This window comes from Dermacentor silvarum, chromosome 8, assembly GCF_013339745.2.
Source record: "Dermacentor silvarum isolate Dsil-2018 chromosome 8, BIME_Dsil_1.4, whole genome shotgun sequence".
Classification (NCBI taxonomy): domain Eukaryota; kingdom Metazoa; phylum Arthropoda; class Arachnida; order Ixodida; family Ixodidae; genus Dermacentor; species Dermacentor silvarum.
The window spans coordinates 171664974-171691678 of NC_051161.1; the positions used below are offsets into that span (position 1 = coordinate 171664974).

Below are 26705 nucleotides of genomic sequence, written 5' to 3' on the forward strand. Positions count from 1 at the left end.
ATGAACTTCGTGTCGAGAACGAATGTGGCTTTTGGCTTGGCTGTCCTTTCGTTTCATGTTGCATACTTTCGCCAAGTGACCTCATTTGTGACAGTAATTGCAGACGGTCTTCATGTGCTTGCATTCGGATGCAAGGTGTCCACCCCTGCAGCATTAGCCTGTGACGTCCCCCAAGCCTTACAAGACATGGAGAGTCGTGAAGGTGCTGCTAGTGTGAGCTTGTGCTGTGCCCCCTTCATCCTTCTTTTTTTGCTGCTTCTATTGCCAGGGCTGCCTGCACGGCGTTCTCAAAGATGATAGGGTCGCAGAGCAGATTTTCAAGCAAGTTCAGCACCGAAGTTGCAGTGCTCGGAAAGGCTTTTCAGTGCTGCATTACAGACAGATTTCCCTTCCGCGCGAATGCACAACTTGAAGCGGAAACACTGCAAATTGGCAGATGGCTTCGAGCATGCAGTAATGGTTTCCAAGAACCAAAGAATCTCGTTGAGCGTTTTGTCACTAGGCTTGTCAGGCTTGACCAAATTGCAGAGCAATTTCATTTCATTTCATTGTTTCCGACACAATACAGGTCACGGGAAGGCATGACTAAAGGCAGAAGAGACTGCCTGACAATGGCCCTACCACCCATGCACAGTTCAACAGTGGCGTGAACATTCTACCAGAAATAAAACAGTAGATAGCGAAAGCATTGTACGGGAAATAAGCTTGGTACAGCAAAAAATAGCGATAGTTAGTAAAACACACACAATTTTTTTTTCATCGTTATAACCTGGCACTTGAGGTCATACAGCTCCTTATAGCGGCACCCGTTCGTCCCCGTCGTAGTAGGTAGCCACGTCTAGTTTTATGAATTGCTCATTAGATGGCGTTGTGTGTCCGTATATGTATGTATACCCATATATACATATATATGTATACGTATAGTATAACCGGAAGCCGACTTCCGCTTCCGGTTCCACTTCCGCTTCCGTTTCCACTTCCGGTTCCACTTCCGGTTCCGCTTCCGGTTCCGCTTCCGGTTCCGGAAGCCAGCTTCCGGCTTCCGGAGAACGCTTCCGGCGTTTTATGAAAAAAAAATTCCGAAAGTTGTGTCCGTAGCGCGGAATCGAACCAGGGACCCCTCGCTTCCGAACGCGCGGCGCTAACCACTACGCCACGAAGCGCACATAGAGACACATGCACCACGATGGCAATAAATACCCAACATTAACGAAAGGCCGCGTTGCTAGCGCGTTTCTAACGAGTTTGTGCTAGCGCGTTACGGCCCGTGTAAGACGCTGGTGTAAGACGCTGTGGCCTCTCCGCCTTACCTTCAACGCGTTTCGAACGCGCTGCCCAAGGCGGTGGCAAGTCAAGTTCAAGTCGAGGAGCGTTTATGAATACGGGGGGTATACTGTCTCAGCAGTCATGTGATGGCGTCGGCAAACGCGGTGCACGTTCCGGCATGTGTAAATGGCTGCGTAAGACGCTGTGGCCGCTCCCCCTTACTAGAGAGTACTGCACGTTTCTAACGCGTTTGTGCTAGCGTCCCCTTAAGCGGGAGATCCGATGATTCCCTCCGGAGCTTCGCCCACTCATCATCATTCACCCCGTGGATATGCTGTGATTTTTTTTTATGGAGGTGTACAGGACAACAGATAGGATTTCACAATATTTTTTAAACAACGTTTACTTGTACTTACTAATTGAATTTAGGAAATGATATATTAATGGAAATGAAAACGGATGAGAAAACAACTGTCCGCAGGTGGAGAACGAACCCACGTCCTCGCATTACGCGTGCGATGCTCTCACCGTTGAGCTACCGCGGAGCCGTTTTCCCATCCACTTTCTGGGGTATATATGTTTTTACAACTAGAACTAACCCTGGGAGTGATAGCCAGCACCACCACTCACAAACCTAGGGGCGGATGTGGAACACCGCCCTTAGAACACCGCCCGTTGGTAGCTCAATGGCGAGAGTATCGCACGCGTATGCGAAGATGTGGGTTCGTTCCCCACCTGCGGACAGTTGTTTTCTCATCCATTTTCATTTCCATTAATTTATCATTTCTTTAATTCAATTAGGAAGTACAAGTAATTTCCCCTATGTTGTCCTTGGCGTCATTGTTTGTTGGCTTCTTATGATATGATTAATAATAATCGGGCCCCTCGGTTCCCTTTTTTCTCGTTCATTACATAACGAGGGCTCGAATCCGGCAACATTGATGCCTTCAGGTAGCATATTTGGGTTTATTGACCAGTTGCCACCACCCAAAAAGATCACGTGCTCAAGACGCCTGCGGCAGAAAGGGTGTTCCACATCCGCCCCTAGGTTTGTGTGTGGTGGCGCTGGCTATCACTCCCAGGGTTAGTTCTAGTTGTAAAAACATAAATACCCCAGAAAGTGGATGGGAAAACGGCTCTGCGGTAGCTCAATGATGAGAGCATCGCACGCGTAATGCGAGGAAGTGGGTTCGTTGACCACCTGCGGCAGTAGTTTTTTCATCCGTTTTCATTTCCATTAATTTCTCATTTCTTTAATTCAATTAGTAAGTACAAGTCATTTCCCCTATGTTGTCCTTGGTGTCATTGTTTGTTGGCTTCTTATGATATGATTAATAATAATCGGGCCCCTCGGTTCCCTTTTTTCGTGTTCATTACATAACGAGGGCTCGAATCCGGCAACATTGACGCCTTCAGGTAGCATATGTGGGTTTATTCACCAGTTGCCATCACCCAAAAAGATCACGTGCTCGTGATGCCCGCGGCAGAAAGGATGTTCCACATCCGCCCCTAGGTTTGTGAGTGGTGGCTCTGGCTATCACTCCCAGGGTTAGTTCTAGTTGTAAAAACATAAATACCCCAGAAAGTGGATGGGAAAACGGCTCCGTGGTAGCTCAATGGTGAGAGCATCGCACGCGTAATGCGAAGACGTGGGTTCGTTGACCACCTGCAGCAGTTGTTTTTTCATCCGTTTTCATTTCCATTAATTTCTCATTTCTTTAATTCAATTAGTAAGTACAAGTAATTTCCCCTATGTTGTCCTTGGTGTCATTGTTTGTTGGCTTCTTATGATATGATTAATAATAATCGGGCCCCTCGGTTCCCCCTTTTTTCTTATATCTTAGTTTGTATTGCTTGCTATTAAGTAAATATGTATCTACAAATGCAGACTCATTTTTCTGTATTTCACCTTTTATGTATGTAGCTAGCTTGAGGTTGTATAGCTGATCGATTTTAAGTGTTTAATTTTTTAACGAGAACTCTGCTATGTGATTTAGTCATCCGAGGTTTTCTATATGGCGGGCAGCTTGTTTTTGAAGGATGGTTAGTCTGCTTAAGTTTGTTTTGCTTGTGGTTCCCCAGATCAATAAGCAGTAGTATAGATGAGAATGAATGAGTGACTAATACAACGGACGTTTAACCAAGTCGGAACCAGATGCCGGATTTTAGAGAGCATGTAATGAAATGCATGAAATGCTGGAATGCAATTTATTTACATGAGGGGTCCAATTCAAATTTTCTTCGAAAATTACTCCTTGAAATTTAAATACAGAAACACATTCAATCGCACAGGTATCAAAACAAAGAAAAATTATCAGTGATATCAGGTTTGTTCCTGGGCTTAAAAACAATAAATTTAGTTTTAGAAACATTTAACTCAAGTTGATTGAGAGACAACCAAATTAGCAACTCGTGTAACCAATTATTTGCCACTTTTTTGAATTCAGCTAAATTACGACCAAAAAAGAATAGACTGGTATCATCGGCATAGAGGACCATTTTTGGTGTAAACGGTATGTTTACAATATCAGTGATATAAATAAGAAAAAATATAGGACCTAAAATGGACCCCTGTGGTACACCGTACTTTATTTCCTTCAACTCTGAGCAAACACGGTTATGGTTTACAAACTGGAATCTACCTGAAAAATAATTATGAATGAGATTTAAAGCAACACCTCTAATTCCATATAAAGGAAGCTTCTGAAACAGAATCTGATGCTTAATAGAATCAAAAGCTTTTCTGAAGTCAAGAAAAACTCCTACAGTGGTATACCTTATTTTCAAAATTATTAAGTATTACTTCTTTAACGTTCAGTAGTGCCTCTGCTGTTGACTTATTCTTGCGAAAACCATACTGCTGTTCGACAAGGGCCTGCTTTTGATCCAGAAATTTGGTTATCCTGATCTTTAGAATTAGTTCGAAAACTTTTGAAAAAACGGGTAGCACAGATATTGGCCTATAATTATTTAGATCATTTAATGATCCGCCTTTATGCAGAACTATTACTCTGGCTATTTTTATACTAGCTGGGAAAATCCCTGTAACCAGCGTGTTGTTGCATATATGACATAGCGGGGCACACAAAATACAGTGAAATCTCGATGATACAAATCTCACGGGGTCACGAAAAAATTCGTATTAGCCGAAATTCGTATCATCGAAACACAATTAAAACTAGCTAAATTAAAGAGTCAAGAGGTGAACTCACTCAGGCACACGTACGTAAAAAGCATTGACAGTATAGACCACTTATAACGTAACCGTTTATAGTGCAGAACTGGCTACAACGCATCCTTTTTCGACTCCCGTTTACCCTCCCATAGAACTTCATGTATAAGCATACCGCTTACAGTGCAGCCGCGTTAGACGAAATTGCGGCTTCCGCAGGAAAATCTCGCCGACAAGGGCGATAGCGAGCACGAGGTGGGATCACCGATGGAAGAGGAGATCAACGAGGGCTAAGCGGAGGAGGAGCATGAGACGTGGAGCACGAGTCCAACGGCGATAAAGTCGTCACCGCGCGCCGCATGTGCGAGTGAAAGTGCGCGGGGGAGGCGCGCCTTCACGGACAGTGAACGCACAGCGAAGAGCAAACGCACAGCGAAGAGCAAATGCGACTTCCGTTGTGCGAAAGGCCATGGGGGTATGGGAGGGAGGGAGGGGGGGGGGGGGGCTCCTACTCTGCCAACAAATGCCTTCTTGTACTTTGCGCCTGTGCCGGCTGTCGGTGTTGTCGTGCGCACCGTATCTTGAAAGCGATCTCCACACGGCTGTGACCTTTGTGTGCGCTGTGCTTACGGGGCTCAGTTTCCGTTGCAGCGATAGACCGCACGAACCTTCGCTTGCTGAGGCGGCCGCGCTTCCCCACGCGCGGCCGCCGCAGCGAGCGAAGAGACACAAAGAAATGCAACAAACGCGCCACCGCTTCAAACTCTTCGCTCCCAGTCGCGGCTTCCGCGCTGTCCGGCGCCGCGTCCGCTCCTTCGCACCAAAAGAGAAAGGGAAAATGCGCGTGACTGCGTACTGTTCTCTTTCGCGGCCGTCGGTGGGGCGGCGTTTATTCGTATCAACCGACTCGGGTTGAAAATCGATTCGTAACAACCGCTCTCTAGCATGTTGCAAAGTAATCGGGCTCGACCGGGACCTCAGAAAATTTCGTATCAACCGGAAATTCGTATTAGCCGTGATCGTATCATCGAGATTCCACTGTATTAGCAACGCGAATGATTGGTTCTGCTTTGATTTCGTCATATCCGGGTGCACTGTCTCTTTTAAGAGACCTAATTAAATTAAAGATTTCAATTTCACTGCATGGGGAAAGAAACAGAGTTTGTACTGTCTAATGAAACATAACCATTTAGATCTTTTGTGGAACTATACGTGGGAATGGTATTTGTAACCCCAGTTTGCAAAAAGTGATCATTAAATTTGGTTGCTAGCGAAGAGTCAGTATATTTTGCATTGTCGAAAATAAGTGTGCTAGGGATCAAACTGTTTGGGTTGCCTTGGAGTCTCCGAATTGCTGTCCATATTTTTTTAGGATTGTTTGATATGGACACAAACATATCTTTGTAGCATTGAGCGCGAGCTTTCCGAAGGTCCGAGTTTTTTATATTCCTGGAGTGTCGTTTCGTCTTTGAAATGAATAAATGCATCAAATAACCTATCCCTCGTTTTATTCTCTTGTATAACTCACGGGTAACCCATGGTTTTCTAGATTTCTTGTGTCCTTTCACCTGATGTAGTGGAAAGGCAATGTCGTAAGAACACTTAATTTTGTACAAGAATATATCGTAGGATAAACTTGGATCACTTTCATTACATACATCCACCCAATCTATACTGTCGACCATAGATCGAAAAGAATCTAATGCCTCACTATTAAAATTCCTGCTCAACAAAGGGACATCATGCGTACGACAGTTTCTTCTTTTGGGGCGTGGTATGAAAACAAAGATTGGCAGATGATCACTAACGTCTAAAGTGAGGATTCCTGAGAGCACATCTGCGACATCGTGGTTGGTAATACACAAGTCAATTAAACTTCCAGTGTTTGCCGTTATTCTGGTGGGTGATTTAATAGTGTTAACACAATTAAATGACTCTATGACATCTATAAAACGTTGCGTTTGAGGATTTGCTAATAATAAGTTTATATTGAAGTCACCAATCAGAACAATCGACAGACCTAACGTGGTCACGCATTGAAGAACTTTGCTAACAAACAAATGAAATTCACGAAAATCACCAGAAGGAGGACGATAAGCTGTTGCGATCACAGTACCACAGCATTTCACAGCAATCGACTCATAATTCTCATTAACAACCAATAATTTGGAAAGAACAGAGTAGCTAAGGTTATTTTTGATATAAAGTGAACAACCGCCACCTCGACGATTTTTTCTGTAGACAATTTTGCATACCTAACCATCACGAAAATTGACATCGGAGACTGACGAAAACCACGTCTCGGTAAATGCAAGAATATCAAACTTTGATGTAATGTATCCAGAGCTGTTTCTAATTCAATGCGCTTACCGCTCAAGCTCCTGCTATTTACATGAAAAATAGACAAACGATCATTAGGTTTATAAAAAGGAGAGTGCAAGGCAGAGTTGAAAGCACAACTGTCATGATAACTTATGTTAGATAATTCCGCCATCAGTGAAATGCCACAGTAGAAACACATTTGAAATGAATCACGAGCTCACTGAATCTTATCTAAATCTGCTTCAATGCGGATCGCTCCTTGCGCACAAACACTTTCCTTCTTCCTTTCCTTCTTTGTGCCAAACATACTGATAGTGTTTTTCTTGCGCTGTAGCTCTCATCAACCATAAAAGCTTCTTATTTTCTGCTGTCAGATTGTCAAGAAGGTAGACATCAGATTTAGTAGACTTCAAGTGGCCCTCATTCCCCATCCATTCGTCCCGTGTGACACGCAACACAAAGCGAACGAGCAGCGCTGGTTCTTTGCCTGGCTTAGCCAGAAGCCTATGCAAGCCGTCTATTTCCGCTCATGTGAGCACAGCAAAATTCAACTGAATGGCTAGGTTATTTAGTTTGTCGAGCAGCTGTTTGTTGTGACTTTGCGGCAGACCATGAATTTCTAAATTTTGGCGCCGACTGTATTGCTCCAAGTAGTTAACCTGTTGTCGCAGCTTCCCGAGTGTCATAGCTTGCTTCAGCTTTTTCCACTCTTTTCTTTAGAGCAGCTATTTCAGATAACTGCTTCTTCATTTCACTAAGTACGTCGTCGTACTGGACTCATAAGTGTTGAACTGATTGTTCCATGTTTTGTACTGTTTCTTTTAGCAGCATTAGTTGGTCAATTTCGTATTTTATAGCGGGTATTTCTGACAACTTGCCATAGATTTCTGCCAGTATTTTCCCCAAGTCTGATGTCTGCTTTGGCCTCAGTTTTTTTAACCCGGTGTTCCCGTGGGCAGCCAAAATAACACATGCTTGACATTTCCATGTGTTTTTTGTCATCTCGTCGCTTGATCTAAATGCTGTTTTCGTCACCCCTGAGCAACTGCCAACGTGATAACCATAGCTACATTCTGAGCATAATGGGCAACTGCCGGAATCGGGAAGACTCTCTTTGCAAACTAAACACAAGTTAGATTCAACCATTCTCAATTCGCACGTTTAAGGTACAGCACTTTCAGACATGCTACACTTATAAGGTAAATTACAAATGCCGTGGTGGTGACAGTGGGCGGAACAACTGCGAAAAAAAGAAATCTGGAAGGTTAGTCACCAACCTGCAATATTTGAGGAAGTCAGTCACTTGTCCGACCGCCGGCTGCCACCACCACTGAACGGTATCTGATCGGCCCGTTTCCTTTACACAGCTCGATGATGTCACGACGTGCACGAGGCCCACGTAGCGTCAGTTGTTTGCGGCGCTGTAGAATTTGTTGCGTGAATTCAGCCACTTTTGTTGCCTCCCATCAATGATGAAGATGCGATGGTTCCAGGTCGGTCTGTTCCTTTTGGGACAGCTCGGTGTCGGTACGTGTTATGGAGGCCAAATAGGCAATGCATATGTGTCCTGCTCACAGCCGCTGATGAATGCGGATGTTCGCTTGTCTTTGGCAATATCGTTCGCCACGAAAAACGCTTCGAGCTGGTCCACGTAGTAGGGCCAGTCGTCTCCTCCCTTGAATGGCTCGAGATTGCCGAAATTGGGCATGTGGTCGAGTGTTGTGAGAACTTACTTTTACCCTCGTTGCTGTGCTATGGGTTCGAGTCCCATCTTGGTCGTTAGTTGATGCTCGTGCAGATGGCCAGGGTGATAACGGGAAAGGAACATTCCAGGCCCTCAACTCTGAATGAACCGACTTCTCCCGTGACTACCTGCCGCTGTTGCCAGGCATGGCGCAAGTGAACACAAACTATTAACATTGTAACACTCGCTTCTCTTTTGCAGCATGCAAGGAGGAGAGTTGTTCCAAAGGATTCAAGAAAGAGCTGAAGGTGCCTTCACGGAAAGAGGCAAGTGGCACACATTTGTTTCAACTCGCATAATTGCAGTACATCCACGACAACATACCACTGTGTGAGGGGTAGGCATTAACAAAATGAGATCTCCCTATCTGCTGCCTTGTCAGCCTTCATTTGGCTCCCAATGCTTAGTATCTATTTAATGCTGTTTGGCTTGCTTCAAGCCCTCACCATATTTCTTACTGTAAGCATAGCACTGGATTTCCAAACGCAAGTCCAGATATTATTGCATCTTTCCACACTCTATTTTTGCACAGTTATAAGCTCCTCTATTAATGCCGCAAGCATTCTTAAGGCTCAATCACACTGGCGACTGACAGCAACCAAGTTGGTCGCAAATGGTCGCTTTTCTGAAAAAGTGACCATTTGGGCCGAGTTGCTGTTGGCTCCTGCAGTTGCAAGAGCCAGTTGCTCTCAATAAACGCCACCAGTTTCTTTTCAAGATATGTGTCAAAGTGAGGGGGATGCTGGGTAGCTACTCTCACGCATGCCGCAGACCTCTCCCAGGAGTGGAACCACCAGCCCAGTGCACTCCCGTGCGTCGGGCCAGCCGCAGGATCCGGGGACTGCCTCCGGAAGCTGACGCAACGATTCAGACCACCTCAATGGAAAGCGCAGTCACGAACCAGTACACTCTTCAGAATCCACGGGTTCTCGAGTCGTTCCACAGTGACGTGTTCGAACACATCGGAGACTGGATGGCTGACTTCGAGCGCATGGCCGAATACAATGAATGGGACGATGCGACTAAACTTAAAAATGTGTACTTTTGCCTGAACGACGGCGCATGTATGGGGTTTTGAAACTCTGAGGAGCAACCGACGTCTTGGCGTGAGTTCCACTATCGGCTACTGGACACCTTCACCAGTGCCGATTGCTGCGAACGAGCAGAACGAGCGATCCAGGCCTGCGTCCAGCTTCCCAATGAAATTGTTACCACGTTTGTCGAAGATGCGATGCGCTTCTTCAGAAGAGCAGGTTCAGGAATGACTGAGGTCAAGAAGTTGTGTCACCTGATGCGAGGAGTGAAGGAGCAGCTCTTTGCTGGTCTTGTGCAGAGCCCTCCAAAGATGGCCACCGAATGTTTATCCGAGAGCGTAAATATGGAAAAAATGCTTTAGCATCGACCGAACTTCTGCGAGGGGCAAGTGAACACAACATCCACTACCAATATTTCACGGCCATCCCAAGTAACAGTGACAATCTTTGAGAACTGATCCGCACCCTTGTGCGCGAAGAGATACAGAGGGTTTATGGCATGCCACAACCTACAGTGAGCTCCATTGCGATTTAGCGTGGAAGCTTGGGCGTGTTGGTGATTCATTGCCGAAAACACAGCGCAAAAAAACACGGACACGAGTGATTAAAACACGGACGCGAGTGATTAAAAAGATGAAGTGCACCAAGCGCTCCAGGCCACTGTGCGTTTTGCTGACACCACACGTGCGCCTATTGTACACCACCGTGCGACTTGCGCAGAAGGCTTAAGACATCCTGCTTCATCTCCCCCGCCGTTTGTTCATGCTGCTTCTCCGGTTGCACTTCAATCGGGCCAGCCGGTGCAGCACATCGAAGAATGACACATGCCTACAGTGCTTCTATATTGTCACATAGTAGTGACGCTGAAGTAAACAGTCATAAAACTGTGTATGACGAAACTAATTCTTTATTGGGCGAACCTGTGCGCACAAAAGCAAGCTACACTCGAAGCACAACGAAAGCGGCGAACACAGTCGGCGGTCATCCAAATCTGATCCGCGGTGAAACGCGTCGGCTTTTATACCCGAGTCATTGAAGGTTCCAGATTAATCCCTGATGCCCGCGGATCTTCCAGAAAGTTCTAGGCAATTCGCGTCGGTCATACAATCACATAACATAAGCGTCGGTGAAAACAGGCAACGGAATGAAGCATCGATAACATTCTAGAAACTTCCGATACAGGCGCGTCCTGCGCCGAGCGATAACGTTTAACATTTGTTAGCCGGTGGAAAGCGGCCACTGGTGAAAGATAAACATGTATATATGTATGTATCAATATGGTTTGGATCAATTGGACCGCTGTCCTCTGTGCTTCCAATGTGATGAGACAGAGAATTTGTACTGCCAGTGCCCATACCAATGCTTTGGGTTGCATTGGTATGGGCACTGGCAGACCCGAACTTGGCCAAAGACCTTGGGGCATTAAAAACTATCTAGCTCAGCAGTGCCTGCCACCGCCTACCAGGCGGCAGTTGCGCTCACCACCGCCTAGGCGGTTTTCGCCACCACCCCAGCAATATTCTAGCGCATGATTGCCAAGTCGCCGCCAGGAAAACTAGCTGAAGACTTGCGATTGAAACGAACAGGGAAAGGTACTGATCCGACGTCAATTGCAACTGAACAGAATGACTGGATTTCGCTCGACATACCAATGGTGATCGATGGTTATACGGATAGTGCTTTATTGGATTCTAACCTCGTTATAACAAAGTTGAAGGGGAGCCGACATTATCCGTTATTGTCATTTACTACAATATATGCCGAAGGGGTGCACATTATAAACATGAAAATAAGATGACACTGCGGCTCGCGGAACTGCTACATGGCCACGCATGCTGTGATGTTTTTTGTCGTCACCGATCTTGGGGGCGTGCGGGTGTTAGAAGAGATGGAGAGGGAAGAGGCATGGCGACACAGCAAGCAGATATTTAATCACACCACAAACCCAAAAACCTCAAACCAAAAACTCAAATACGCACTGAACAATGAATAAATAAATGCTGACAAAAATACAACCTAAGGAACTAATAAACACTAAACATGTCCTTAACTGCGCCTACACTAATTCTGGGCGTTTCCCACGCAAACGTCTGGCAACTCTGGCCTACTACAAGAATGTATCGTCCTTACTCAGTTCGCCCTCGTCGCTCGTATTCTCCCGGCGGGAATCTCGTTGGGCCTTTCTTAAAGTCGTTGCTGCCTTGCAGTCGGTCGTTGAACTCGCTCGTCTCGGGAGCCTGGGTAACCCGGTCGCTGTTGCTGACGTGGCAGGGAGGCGCGACGGCTTAGGCCTAGTGACGTGCTCGGCCGCCGCTTCCGACCAGCTTCTTTCCCGAGTGCCGACGTGGCGTTCCGGGGATCATCGAACGTGCCGGTCTGCCGTGGAAGAGGGGTCCTTTCTGGGGTGCCCGGTCCTGCCGTGAGAGGCTGCAGCCGGTCCAGGAGCGTCACTCGAACTTGCCGAGGTCGACGGCCACACCATGGACGGCCAACGTCACGGACTCGGCCAGACCCCCAAGTCTCCCGTCGCCAGAGCAGAGCTGGCGATGCGACCTTCCTGGCCCGGAGCCACGTCGATAATGCTCGCTCAGTCTTGCTTCTCCCTCGATCACAGCTCGGATCACGCGCCTTGCGCGCTCGCGCCGTTCGGAACGCTCCAATCACATCGTCCTTGTCTTCTTTTATTTCGCCGCCGACCTCTTACTCATGACACATGCTATGAAATTTGGATAAAACAAAAAAATCTTCGGCGTGTGCAACACGATACTTCCGTGTCTGCTTTCCACTTGGCTCGTCTCAGTTGAGCAGCACCTGGCACACAACACAGTGCTCTGGAATGTGGTCGAGAAGGCAAGCGAACTTTGCTTGGCCGGCTTGTGGCCCCCGAGATTACACCGGTAGCAATCCGATCTCGGAGGCCACGCACTGCTGCAAGCCACAGGAAGAAGTGAATGCACTGCGTGACCGCAGCATTCAGTTCTCCGGGGAGATGTCGGAGGCCAGGTCCAGCTGCGGCTGCCTGCGCAGCGTGCCGTAAGCAAAAAGAGAAGTGAATACGCTAATCTTTCACATTTCCTCGCTTAGCAGTGCAGCATGGTGTGACTTGCTTGCGCTTGACCCCCGAGATTGCGCCGGGGAGATCTCGGAGGTGATGCCGTGCAGCGTGGCGCAGGGTGGCGTGGCGCGCACAATTAGGCACGCGCAAGAGAGAGGCCAGTGGAAAAGTGTGATAGTGAGCCACTGCAAGTGCGCCGGTGTGCAGCTGCGCGCGGCGGTGAGAAAGACCAGTGTTGTGCGACGATGTATTCGACGCGGGAGTGTTGAACTGCCCTGTGAAAGAGTGCCGAACACCGCGTAAAGTGATGTATTCCGCGCGCTATGGTCAGGTATATTTTGGTTTCGGAGGCGAATCTAGTTGGTTATATCCATTGGCAGGACAATTTCGCTCCGTTAAAACGAGGTTTTAAATACATGGATATCTATGGGCCTTTCAAAGGAAACTTCATTTGCTTCGTTATATCCATTATTTCATTATATCCTGTTCCGTTATAAGGAGGTTTGAGTGTATTATATTTTAAGAAGGAAGATGGCAACACTCGTAATGAAAGCAATAACAACCTGGTATGGCTCACAGGTTCGGACAGCTGGGGGTTCCACCGTCACTCTACTGGGCACCTGGATGAAAGACAGTAGCGCACCCAGGATCTCTGCCAGGGGGGGGGGGGTTGACAGTTTGCCAATACCCTCCAAACAGCACTAATTTCAATTTCTTCACGGGAAATTCTCAAAAAATGCGCTTTTTGCGGGTGTGCAGACGATTGTGCGTCTTACATCTTAGTTGCAGTACTCAAATGCGCAAGGAAAGAAAAAGGGCTTAAACAAAAGGGGGGGTTAGGTCGGCCTCAGGGGGGGGTTACAACCCCCAAATCCCCCCCTGTCGGTGCGCCACTGATGAAAGAGTTGGAATTCGAGGATGAACATGCATACACGCCTTGTCCTACGCAACTGCTCCTGTGACGTCATTCTCGGGGTTTACGCCCTGCAGAAATACGGTGCTGTTATGGGGAGATATCACTTTCTCGGGTGACTTACTAATCGATGGGCATGACTGCAAGCAACGTGATGACGCGCTTCGTGTTTACTTTGACAGTGTTACACTTCCTCCATGAGCCAGTGTCGTAGTCGAAGTGATGTGTGGAGGAATGTGCGAAGGTGAAATGGTAGCGGAAAGTAACCATCACATCTACTGACGCAAGGTGTTTGTGTGGCTATGAGTGTGCTGCAGCTCAGTGATAGCCATGGAGAAAGAATAACAGGAGGAGAAACTATGGGCCGACGCACTTGTCGTGAGAATGTCGCGCTTGGAGAGGAGGAGATGCGCAGCTTCAGACGACATTCCTCTGTCAACCGACGGCAACAAGTGGATAATGATCGCGACTATTTAACCCGTTGTGCCATTGTGATGAATTAGACGCATGTTTTGCAGCATAGGACAAAAAAATTGCAAAACTGCAGATGGCGGTCACAAACTTAGAGATTTACTTGAGAAGGAATAATATTGAAATTCATGGTGTGAAAACAAGTGCCAATAAAGATCTCAACATTCTTTTGAGATCACTAGTGGAAAACGTGATATCCTGTCATTGACTGCTGATTGTATTGATGCAGTTCATAGGCTCCTAGCTTGGGAAGGAAGGATACCATCCATAATCGTCAAACTTACTTGCGGAACACGAGAGACACATGGTTTAGCAAGCGTAAAATATTTATAAAGAAAAACATATTCATCATTGAGAATTTGATGACTGAAACGAGAAGACTACTTTAGAATGAACAGCAAGTTGCTAAGGCTAAGGCATTCAAGTTTGTGTGGACCAAGAATGGAGTGGGTATTTGTGAAGAAATTCGAAGTATCTGGCATGAAGAGAATTTCAGCAAAGCTGAACTGTTAAGACTGACTTAGTCACGTTCACTGTGAATTCATTCGCAGAATGGGTATAAAGAAGATTACACTTCAATGATACCTGTATGGCATCATTTCTAGACCTTGCACACATTTATAAATATCAGAAGCATTAAAAAGCACTGTGATTTCTTAAATCTGTATTGGAGTGATGCATTGAAATAGTTACGACATTATCATATGACCAGATATAAATGTAATGCAGTCTGAATCTGCAGCATATGTTCTCAAAGGTTTTCAATCACATTTAAAGTGCAGTGACCAGGATAAGGGTGGTGAAATTTATGTTTCTGGTAGAAACGAATGGATAATTGAAGGAATTTCTACTGAGTTTACTGCAATGGGAGTCATTGCTCTTATATAATGTAAGGCTGAAGCTACTTTCCTGGCATTGGCAGTGTACAGGCCTCCTAACTCAGATCTAAAAGTGTTTTTATCTGAATTGTCCATATTTCTCACCAAACATATTACTTTCAGCTCACAATTTCACTCGTGAAGAACTTGTAACGTCACGGCTCAAGAGATCATGTATTGATCGTACAGTCAACGTCAGATTTTCCGGACTCCCTAGGTACCGCGAAAACGTCAGACAAAACGGGCAGTCTGAAAAAATGAATGCATGCCTTTTACTGCCCCCAAGGGCACAAATCACCAAACTCACGTCCGAACTAGCTCTGAAAGCCTGCCAGTAGTGTATCGGTGCTCGTACTGTGGCAGGAGACCGCTTAACTTGGTCCCGTGACAATTGCCCACTCTGGGTACGGTTCAGCGAAATACTTCGCATATGCTTCACCGTGTATTTAGGCGAAGCAGGAACCTGCATTATGCAACGCGCCGTGCTTTTCGAGCTTCAGAGCCATTGGCGCGGAATACAAAGGCGGAGTCTGCGCCGTTGCTAAGAGCGGCAAATTGTTTTAATGAAAAACACGACACTGAACAGCAAAAAGCTTCGTAGCGAATGTCGCAATAGCTAGGCCTAGCGTTGCCGTGGTGGTAGCTACGGCTGCAAGCGGGTCTGCTTGCGAAATCGCCGGTTTGAGTCGGCGAGATAAAATGGCGGTGGTGGTGGCTTCAATTAATGCTGTCTCGGACCTGCGGTCATGGCAAAAAGTCTCGAGAATCGGACGGCTAAGGCTTTTTATGTCTGAAATTTCAGACGTTCTTATACATTGACTCTATGGGGCACGTGGCGGTGCTGCGAAGGCCTCCGAAAAATCGGCCGTCCGGAAAATTGCTCGTTGACTGCGTCGAGCTGCCCACTCTTTGAAACTGCGGTTATTATACATGAAAAAAGTCGCAGTTTCGCCTGAAAGGCGAAGCATTGATTGCGATAGCAAATTAGTAGACAGCTATACGAAGTAAGGATAGTAGTTTTATCGGCCGTATAAAGTTGTAAACATTAGCTAAATAAATAAACAAGCACGGTGTCATGTGCACACAGGTAAACGTGAACACATCTCGCTCGATGACAGCGGAAACGGGCTGTCAAATCGCTGGAGTGAGGAAGCGTGGCAGCAGCAGCACATTGACTTTCGTGCTACCTTGCCGTTTCAACGCGAGTTAACTCTTTCGTTACCACACCTATAGAAGTTGGGTGACCCATAGGCTCCATGCGAAAATTTAAAAATACCGGCGCTCCTATGGACTAGCTGCACCATCTAGCGTATTTTCTAAGCACTAATCTTTGATTTCTTGCGTAGTTTTTTTTTTCCGCGTGGCGGCGATTTTCAATAGCGGTTTAAAGTGCGCAGTTCGCTTGTTTTGTTCACAAAGATGGCTGACATCTTGCCACTGGACCCTTGCGCAACGTCCTTCTGGCGATTCTGTCATGTCTGCAAGTGATTATTCTGCAGTTTCTAGCAGCAGTGACTCTGAGGATGATATCTGATCGTCGGATTGTAGTTAGGGCGACGGAAACTCGCAAAACAAGCCCGGATCGTCGTCAGCTATTCGGCAGTAATCTAGCACTTGACAGGTGACAGATTTTTTAGGCCGCTTGAGATGTCCTAAGGATGTTGGCAATATTATATCTCTTATTTACGGTGTCTCTATAGTATATGGTGGAGATCTGTTGCCATCAGCCTAGCGATGTTTAGCCCAAGAAGAGAACCCGACCTCGGAATGGTGCTGCGCATTGAAGCAAAGCGGCTCACAAAAGCGATCAACGTTTTTGTGATGTTTTTCACAGCGGAGGTAATAAATAGGATTTGCGTTAACACAAATAAGTATGCGTGGACGCAAATGCTGCTGAAGCAGTCCTACGGGGTACAAGTTGTGGGTGCTTGCTGACCCTCAGACATGCTACACCATACAATAATATGTGTACACGGGCAAGCGAGAGAAAGCAAGTGCAAGTAAGATTAGAAAAGTGGACAAGCTCCAACAAGTCCTATCGGGACAAGAAAATTGACCATAAAATAATGTCATCTGTAACACCTGCAATGTTTGCTTGTGCTTCTCTACATCCAAAAACTGTTTTGCCCAGTGCCACGCCAACCGTAGGAATATATTTTATTCCACATCTTAGAGCTTTGAGATATGGTTCTAGATTTTGTTGCCATTACTAAACATTCTAATATGAAGCTGTATTTGTTGCTTACACAATTTACATTTTTTTTATGGTAAAGGCATACCTTACGCTGTTTTGGTGCCGTGTTCAGAGTTATGTTTCGTATTTGAGATACTTTTTCCGTGTTACAATTTAGCATAAGTTTCCAAAATGCCCATGGTTCAACAGCTCATTTCTTTCTTTCTTTACTGATATCTATTGCAGTATTGCGTGTGAAAAATTTGTAGTGGAAAAAATACAATTGTGGAACCTCATGGGACAAGGCACTTTCCACCATGCAGAAAAAAAAGTGTAACTCATATGATTTATGAGCTAGACAATTCATACTCTCCTCTTTTATAGACAAGTTGAATTGCAAACATTTTGTTTATTTCACATTATTTTTCTTTTTTGCTCCTTTTGTGTTATGAGCACCACATTGGAAATATTCTGTGCAATTTTCAAATAATCTTGTTTTGCACGAATATTATTACTTGTTACACCTTAATATTTGCTTTTAAAAGTAATGTCGTTAGAAAATATGTTTACTTTGTATTGATATGTAGCATGACACTGCGACCATGATAATGTGTACTACAAAAAATAATTACGAAAACCTACAAAATGTGGCACATTTTCCCACGGTAACGAAAGAGTTGCTTAGGCGGCGAAAACAAAGAGCTCATGAAGCGGTTGTGGAGTTACATACATAAAAAAAAAAGGCCATAATGTTGCACTTTGATATTACTGCTGCTTAAATATTGCACACAAACTGCACCACCATGGCTAAACATGCATCACAACCTCTCACACATCACTGAATGATAACAAAACATGTGGCAATGAGAGTTGCACAAGAAAAGGAAACGTTCAAGCTCTGTATGCCGTGATAAAAAACTTCAAAAATGCACAGTACAAATGAAATCAAGGAGCATAGGCAAGGAATTTTCATCACATTTTTTTGTGTGTTCATAGGTTACTTTCGACGTTATATTAAGGTCTGAATTCTCCCGCCTCTCAACAAGGGATAGTCGCAATTTGATGAGAAAGGATGAAAGTGTAGAACAATTGTGGCGTGGCTTCATGCTTAAATTGACATGACAACAAATTGACATGACAGCCTGGAAATTTCAGTGCCACAGGCAAAATGCCCGCACCACCAGGCTTGCTTGCACTTGTGCAGGTGAGCCTGATGCAGTAGCGCACCCAGGATCTCTGCCAGGGCGGGGGTGTTGCATTTTGTGGTGGGGGGGAGGAAGCACTTTGCATAATATGCAATTTCCTTGCTTTAGCCAGAGGAATCTAACACCAAAGAAAATGCCTAATAATTGTAATAATAAAATGACACTAAGGATGGTGACGATGTTTATTTCTTCAGCGTTTTACTCAAAGTAATTTATGAGTGAATTGTAATGTATTGTAATGACGATGTGAACAGAGCACGTTGAACTGGTGCCATACCTGCCAACTCTTCCGAATTTTCCGTAAAATGTACGAATTTGGACCCGTCTTACGATTTTACGAATGTCGGCTCAATTTTTACGGAAAAGTGGTTATATTCGCGAAATAGTTTTTTAAATTTTTAATAAATTCACACCGTTGCTGGTGGGTAGGGGTGCCACTTACGTAGGGGCGCATAGAGATGGAGGTCTGCTCCGTAATCTTTATTGTCTGCAGAGTAAGGAGATTTTTCAATCTGTGACGTTGCCTTCGTCATCGGATTGTTGGACTACCTGACGACGGCTGGAAGTAACTGGTTGTCGTTACTCTCAACATAGAGGTTGTGGGGATGCGTGATTCTCACGCGTCCCATGATGTTTTCCCCGCATGTCTCCTGTAGTCCGGCTTCTCTGCGTGGCTAAGCCCGGCGGTGGTTGCGGCGCGTTGCGAGAGATGGCGCTAGTGTCGCGATGCTGCGTAGTGTCGCGATGCTGGCGCCACCGAACGGCGGGGTCACTTGGGGGAAAAAGGGCGGAAAAAGCTCTCTCTTTGGCTGGGGATCGGCGACCAACACGCAGCGAACGCTTCGCGCGTGCGCCGGCCCGCTTCGCGCGACCGTCGCGCGAGGCTTAAAGCGGGACGAACACGGATCGTTCGAGCGCGCCACCGTTCGCGTGACTGTACACGTGAACGACTAGGCGATGGTGTCATAGCATGGGGCGAACGTATTCGCTCGCTATCGGGTCGCGGTGAGTCGGACTTCCTTGATTTGTCGCGCGCCCGTGTGAATGTTCAATTGGTTGTAATTCGGCTAGTATGTTTTAGTGTATGAAAGGTGCAATAAATGCCCTTTTGATTGTTTGCACTACTATGTGTCGTTCCTTTGTCCCAAGAGCACATGTGAGACCCCACATCTGGCTGCCCAACGTGGGGCTCTTGGGGCATCGGACGATAATTTTAACAGCTTTGCTCGGTTCGAAATGTTTCAACCGAAGCGTAGTCCTAGCGTGGATTTTGATTGCTAGTGTCGGCGGTGTGCTTTCTTGAGCGAGGCGACGGTTGCTGTAGCGTGTTTGAACTTTTCGACATGCTAAGCCTTTTCGCGAGTGTTTTGAAGTACACTCGTCGATACGAGAGCCACGTGGTCTGCATCCTGGGAGAGCGAGGCCTAGCGCCCGCGGAGCATTGGCAAGCCTGAAGCGAGTGAGTACGGAAGCCTCGTGGGTGGTCCGAATTTCTTATGTAAATAGCTTCTTCTATATCTTTGACTTCGGAAGTCGAGGCTCAGGGAGCCGGGTGGCCGCGGGCCACGGGTGCCGCTACGGGCTGACTGGTATTGCGGCCTGGCACCGGGCGCTCCGACACCGTCTGGGACGGTGGGCGCCGTCAACTCGGATGCTGTGTGCACCGAGCGGAGTAGGACCACCTCACAGAGCTAACGTCTCCTCGCGGCTGCCTGTTCTTGTGCCCATTTTGGGTGTTTTTTTTTTTTTTTTTTGATGCCGGTTGTTGTCAAAGTAGCGACGCATTAGGCCTAAGGCTTAACAAAGCCGCCTGTCGCACGTTGAGGGACACAACCTGGGGGACCGTGGTGTTGAGATGTTGTAGGAAGAACATGACGGCGGCGAACGAGCCGTGCCGTCGTTCCTACTGAGAAGGCGGCCAGCCGAGCGGAGGCCGCCACGACCAGCGTCTCAAGCTCCTGGAACAACACTGCGCGTGCCGAGCTTGCGCTTCGAGCACGCGCTGCGCTTCTTTATTATTTAGTTCCTTGACAGTCGGCGCCAAGGCACTGGTTGGGAGTGCCGACCAAAGCGCCCCGCGTTGCAGCGTCGGTGGGCGCTACAGGGCTCCCCGCCCAGACGGAACGTCGATGAAGGAAGTGAGGGAAGCCAAGTTGGATCTTTGTACTCCAGCCTGCATCTTAGGTGCACCTGTGGCTGGCGCACGCACAGACGTCCTTGAGGCAAGCGGCTCCGGCTGTGTGGCATTCACTGTTGGCCTTGCGGGGCTGTCCAATACGTTTCCGGTGGTGGTCTGTAGCTTGTCGCAGGTCTTGCCGTCCAGCGAGCGGACAAACTCGAGAGCACAGTCACCGATCAGATGGTCCGTGCAGACGCCGTTCAGCTGGGCGAAGACGCACTGCTCGGAGTAGTCGCAGGGCTAGCCGAGGCCGGTGGCGGTGCGGCAGGTCAGGTGCTTGGACTTAGGCTCACGGGCTCGGATGGCTTGTAGAGGTAGCGGCCCTCGCTGCACGAGGCCCCGCGAGGCTCGCGCTGGGCGTTGCTCGTGCATTCAAAGACGAACTTGCCGTTGTCGGAGCGAAGCCTCTCCAGCTGGTTGATGGCGATCTTGAAGACCTTAACGGGGCCGTCGTTCTTCACGGTGCTTAGGGTGGAGCGGTCGATGAGGTTCTTCAGGAGACGGTCGTGTACGGTCCAGGTGATTGTGGCGTAGTACTTGTACAGGCGCGAGAGCTGTGGGCCCCTGAGAGGAGGTTACCAGTGTGCGGGATTGCGCGCGCTGTGGGCAGCGCATCGATGCATCACTCGAGGTTGAGCCGCGCAGGCCGGGTTGTATGTAACCACCTTTGCAGGCTGAAGGGTTGTTCGAAAGTAATCCCCCGAGGGGGACGGCGGGGTTAGCGGAGCTTCTCCCAAGCGAGCACCCCTGAAGAAAGCCGGGCGTCTGGCCGGGGGTCGCTTGTGCTCGATTTGTATTCCGGTGGGTAACCGGCGGCCGCCTGGTTTCGAACCCGCGAACTCCCGCAGCCGAGGTGGACACTCAACGACGAGGACACGGCTGCGGTGACTTACGGCGCTGCAGCTTTCCAATATCGAACACGGCGCTGGATCGTTGGTAGGACAAGTCAGGCTTAGCTGCTGCACGGGCGCCCGATGGAACGGTCCCTCGAGCAGAGCCCGCTGACGGTCCGCATCGTAAGGGGCCGCGGGCCGTAGGCTGTTGGCGTTCCCGAGCCGAAACTGGTCCTCGTAGAAGTCGCCCGAACCATCAGGGCTAGGGTCAGGCCAGTCAGCGCTAGGCGCCGGGCCATGATCCGAGGAGTGAGAGTAGCTGACGTGTCACCGCTCCGCGTGGCCGGCCTGTTCGTACCGTGACCGCGCGCTCGCACCGTGGCCGGCGTGCTCGTACCGTGGCCGGCGTTCTCGTACCGTGGCCGGCGTGCTCGTACCGTGGCCTGGTTAGCGCCGTGGCCGGTGAGCGCCGTTGCCGGTGAGCGCCGTGGCCGGTGAGCGCCGTTGCCGGTGAGCGCCGTGGCTTGGTGAGCGCCGTGGCCGATCACGTCCGGGTCACCATTGTAGGAAGAACATGACGGCGGCGAACGAGCCGTGCCGTCGTTCCTACTGAGAAGGCGGCCAGCCGAGCGGAGGCCGCCACGACCAGCGTCTCAAGCTCCTGGAACAACACTGCGCGTGCCGAGCTTGCGCTTCGAGCACGCGCTGCGCTTCTTTATTATTTAGTTCCTTGACAGTCGGCGCCAAGGCACTGGTTGGGAGTGCCGACCAAAGCGCCCCGCGTTGCAGCGTCGGTGGGCGCTACAATGTCGCACCTTTCTTCCCTCATTAGTTCGCCTCGCACGAATTGAAATTACTCGTTCGACTAAAAAAAAAAAAAAAAAAAAAAAAAAAAAAAAAACAAGCTTTGTTCACTTGAACTTAGCATCTGAAATGCCACCCGAAATTTTTGCTAGCCGAATTGAACATCGTACCACGTGGGCGATGCGTATGCCGAATTCCTCTCCCTTGCACTACTTTAGTGTTTGTCGAGTGCGTTGAGTGTACGCAGCGTGAGCGGAGTCACCCCTGGTTTGCTGTCACCTGCACATCGTCAGCGCTGCTGCCCCGGACTACAATCGAGCTACCCCAGGCTTTGGAGATGCCTGTGGTCAATTCGGCGCAGCGACTTCGGCGGCCGCCAATGTCCGGCTCGCAACCCTCGGCGGCTGGGAAAAGAGCCGGCAGTCACCAACGGCTACTGCGGCTCTCGTCAGCAGGGCGCGAGCGACGCTTGCTCGTGCCGACTTCTGCGTCGCCGTTTCCGGACTCCTGGGCTGGAGTCGTGCCATAGAATCTGCAGACGTGGTGCTGTGACCAATGGACGCCAGCGGTGAACCCCAGAGTCAATATCGGCTCGCACGTTGCGGATAACGCGTGGACATTTACTCGGCGGCGCCACTGTCGCATGTACTAACTTTTGTTCGCGACGCGCGCGTTGATAGGCCTTGTGACATGTTTCGCCGGCGTATGTGTAGTGATTTAAGGTTGGGGGGATGTGGGGATGCGCGATTCTCACGCGTCCCATGATGTTTTCCCCGCATGTCTCCTGTAGTCCGGCTTCTCTGCGTGGCTAAGCCCGGCGGTGGTTGCGGCGCGTTGCGAGAGATGGCGCTAGTGTCGCGATGCTGCGTAGTGTCGCGATGCTGGCGCCACCGAACGGCGGGGTCACTTGGTGGAAAAAGGTCGGAGGCGCTCTCTCTTTGGCTGGGGATCGGCGACCAACACGCACGAACGCTTCGCGCGTGCGCCGGCCCGCTTCGCGCGACCGTCGCGCGAGGCTTAAAGCGGGACACCGGTATGGACGAACACGGATCGTTCGAGCGCGCCACCGTTCGCGTGACTGTACACGTGAACGACTAGGCGATGGTGTCATAGCATGGGGCAAACGTATTCGCTCGCTATCGGGTCGCGGTGAGTCGGACTTCCTTGATTTGTCGCGCGCCCGTGTGAATGTTCAATTGGTTGTAATTCGGCTAGTATGTATTAGTGTATGAAAGGTGCAATAAATGCCCCTTTTGATTGTTTGCACTACTATGTGTCGTTCCTTTGTCCCAAGAGCACATGTGAGACCCCACAAGGTCCACCTGTACGTAAGTGGCGCCCCCAGAGACGACGGCGATTTCGGGTCGATGCGGCAGGCACAGTTTCGGTATGGGAGGCTGTGGCTAGTCGTCTTGCGTGTCACCTTCGCTAGGCTTTTTTCGCGAGTACAGTAAAAGCTCGTTAATTCGGACACGTCCTTTGGTCCCGGCAGGCGTTTGCATTATTTAATGCAATGAAACTCTCGTTAATTCGGACGTATTTGTTCGCACATCGGTTAATTCGGACAACTCTTGGTGCTCGGCGAGCGCGGAGCGCCGCAAATGTGCGACTTAAACGAGCTATAACTAGAGTGTACTCTACCATAACGGCATTAGCGTCCACCGAAACGAAGCGACGGAGTTCAAATCGTACGGGAATGACAGCAACGCCAGGACGCTTCGTGCCTATTTGAGCCTTTAAAGCTTTTATTCTTGCGTTTGCCGGCGCGCATAGCACCGCGTTGGCCGCGTGCCTTCAAAACTGCGTAGTCGCCATCCGTGATCGCGTTGATAGCGGCCGCGGTTTCATCCGCAGCGGTTGCGACAAAAAGTAGTTTCGTTTTCACTAGTACACTCTAGTTTTCACTCAGTGTCCGTGCCGTCAGGGAATGGAATACGAACTCCTTGAAAAGACAAAAAAAAAAAAAAAAAAAAAAAAAAAAAACCCAAGAAAGAAGTTTGAGCCATTCCACGCCGCCGCGCCTTGTTTTCCATCCTTCTCCGCATCGCCAGCCTCGCGCGCCTCTATCCCGTTGCCCTTTCCGCCCCTCCGAACACGAATGGGCCGCGCCAAAACAACGTTAGCGATGGGTGTTCTGTGGTTAGCGTCCACCGAAACGAAGCGAAACTGGAATGACAACAACGCCGAAAGGCTTCGTGCCGTTTGTTCCTATTCGTGCCTAGCTTGCGTTTACCGCCGCACATAGCACCGCGTTGGCCGCGTGCCTTCATGACTGCGTAGTTACCAACCATGGTTGTGGCAAACAGTAGTTTCGTTTTGACTCGGTACGTACGTCGGCCGCGTGCCTTCATAACTCGGTAGTCGCCATGCATGATAGCGTCGATATCGACAGCGGTTTCGTCCGCAGTTGCAGCAAACGATAGTTTCGGTTTGACTATGCGTGCGTCGGCCGCGCGCCTTCAGAACCGCAAGGTCGCCGTGCATGATCACGTTGACAGCGGTTGCGGTAAGCAATAGTTTCGTTTTTACTCAGTGTAAAGCTGTCGAGGATGAAGAGAGAGAGATTGCGGTTGTGAAGAGGAAGAGGCGCACCGTCTACATCGCGATGGGCGGCGACCCGGCGACATTGGCGAAAAAATAAACGGGATGTGCGCGCGCTAGTGAAAAGCCCGTCTCAGATGAAGACGCGCGCCGCGGCCGCAATGTGAAGGAAGTCGCGAAACCTTCGCCGCTGCGAGCTCTAATCAGTCGCGAGATGACGAGAATTGCAGCTTCCGCATTGCGTTTATGCAAAATAGAAACAGAATTTGCTGATTCATACTGCAAATAAGAGCGTGTTGACGTAGTAAGCATTTGTTTATTGTTTTCTTGATACCCTCGATAATTCGACATTCGGTTAATTCGGACATTTGTTTCGGTGCCGTGAAATCCGAATTAACGAACTTTTACTGTATGACCTGTTTTGTGGGCCTCGCTTTTTTTGTGCGACGTGCTGCTGCATCGGGCGCAGTGCGACTCCGGCACTCCGGTGTTTTGTAGCCGTAGAGGCTGCGAAGTGTGGTGGCGTGCTCGAAGCCTCGTCAGTACTAGATACTATACTTCCAAGTGTGTTTGAAGTCGTACTCCTCGGCAGAATTCCCGTGCACGCCCCCCCCCCCCCCCCCCCCCCCCCGCCCCGGTCGCGAGTTAACGAATTTGAAAGTCTTGAGGTTGGCAATAATGCCAGTGGTGCGGCTGGATGCGTGGGCCACAACACCCGAACCCCCCTCCCCATTGTTGCGCCACTGGCCTGATGGTGTGGACACGCCTATTGGTGCTGTATCAATTCAAGCACAAAATCATGCTGTATCAGCTATGCTATTTGTTTTTGCATTAAAGGGTGACCTAAGCAAATATTTGTTGCAAACCAGCAATGGTCGGACTACATCAGCAAATTTTGTAAAGTTAATGCAGAAATGTGGTGATAAATTCCTTGCCTATGCTTTCATTTAGTTATCATGAGGGGGCTGAAAGGGGCTTGCGACATGAGCAAGTGCAGGTAGCTGCGTTGATTTGTCACGTGGGACCTGCGTAGCTGCTGGATGTCCCAGAGGCTGCGTGCTTCTTCCGTCAGCTGCCACACGCTTCCCATCTGGGCCTTAAAAAAGGTAAAATTAATTTACTTACAGAAGCTCAGCAACAAGGCTTTGGTGTGTTGTTGTATTTCTCCGCATTCGCAGGCTTTGGAGTTACTGCAATAATGCTATTCTCACTCTATATTTAGACACCGAAAATATATTTCTGGCCCATCAAAATTATGCCATCCCATTTCATTAAGATGTCTTACATGGCTTCCTTGAACTTTACTTTCTTCTTTTAGCCACATAAGTTCTTAGATATCGCCAGTTATTATATCATGCAAATGTGTACAAAAAATGATCACGGCACTACATGTAAATTTTATGCTTGTTTACTGATCGATACAATTGATACAGAGGTCAGCACATGCTGGCCCAGTGATTGCACCGGCGGCTTGTTGTTTTTACCGCTGGCCCCTGTTCATTTAGAACAGCCGTTATCTCCTCCCAAAGTTTTTTTTTTTTTCGAGCAGCACTCGTACGTGGCGAGAATTCTGTAGAAGCTCTCGCCAGGTTTGGATGCTGCTCGATAAACTGCAACAGAGTAGCGGCCTGCTCCTTCGACACGCGTGGGCCTTTCGCGGACATTTTGCAGCCTTTTTAGAAACTTTGGAATTTCATCCGAACCGCAACACAGTAAGGCAAACATTTTGTCCAAGCTTAGCACCTGCATAAAATGCTCACTTCTATTTGATTACTTTATGTTTTACCTTTTTATGCCGTTAATGTAAAAAAAGTTAGTTGCTACTCACATTTACCGTTGTAGCTGCTTCTTTGAGCGGAACTGTCAGCGGTTACCATCGCTGCGGTCACTTTGACGAAGCTATTTTTCTGTCGTGGCGGTACTTTACGGAAAGGTTCCCGGTGCCTTGGCAGTTCTCGATCCACTAGGTTCCAAATTTAGTCCTCCGGTGTTGTGAATAATTCTTGTTGGCTCTTCCCAAGAAAGACGGATCCCACGTCATCCAATACATGCAGTGAAAAGCACACGACAATGAAATCACTACACGAGCAACATTTACTCACCTCACTCTTGTAT

At 48.4% G+C, this 26705-nt stretch overlaps 1 protein-coding gene across 3 annotated transcripts in view; it reads left to right on the top strand.

Annotated features, from left to right (window-relative positions):
- The window catches only part of LOC119461843 (MAP kinase-activated protein kinase 2), a 329640-nt gene that overhangs the window by 66938 nt on the left and 235997 nt on the right, over positions 1-26705 (top strand). For all 3 annotated transcript variants that reach the window (XM_049672746.1, XM_049672747.1, XM_037723215.2), the window contains exon 3: positions 8706-8770. In XM_049672746.1, the coding sequence (XP_049528703.1) occupies positions 8706-8770 (65 nt within the window). The remainder of the gene's footprint in view (positions 1-8705; positions 8771-26705) is intronic.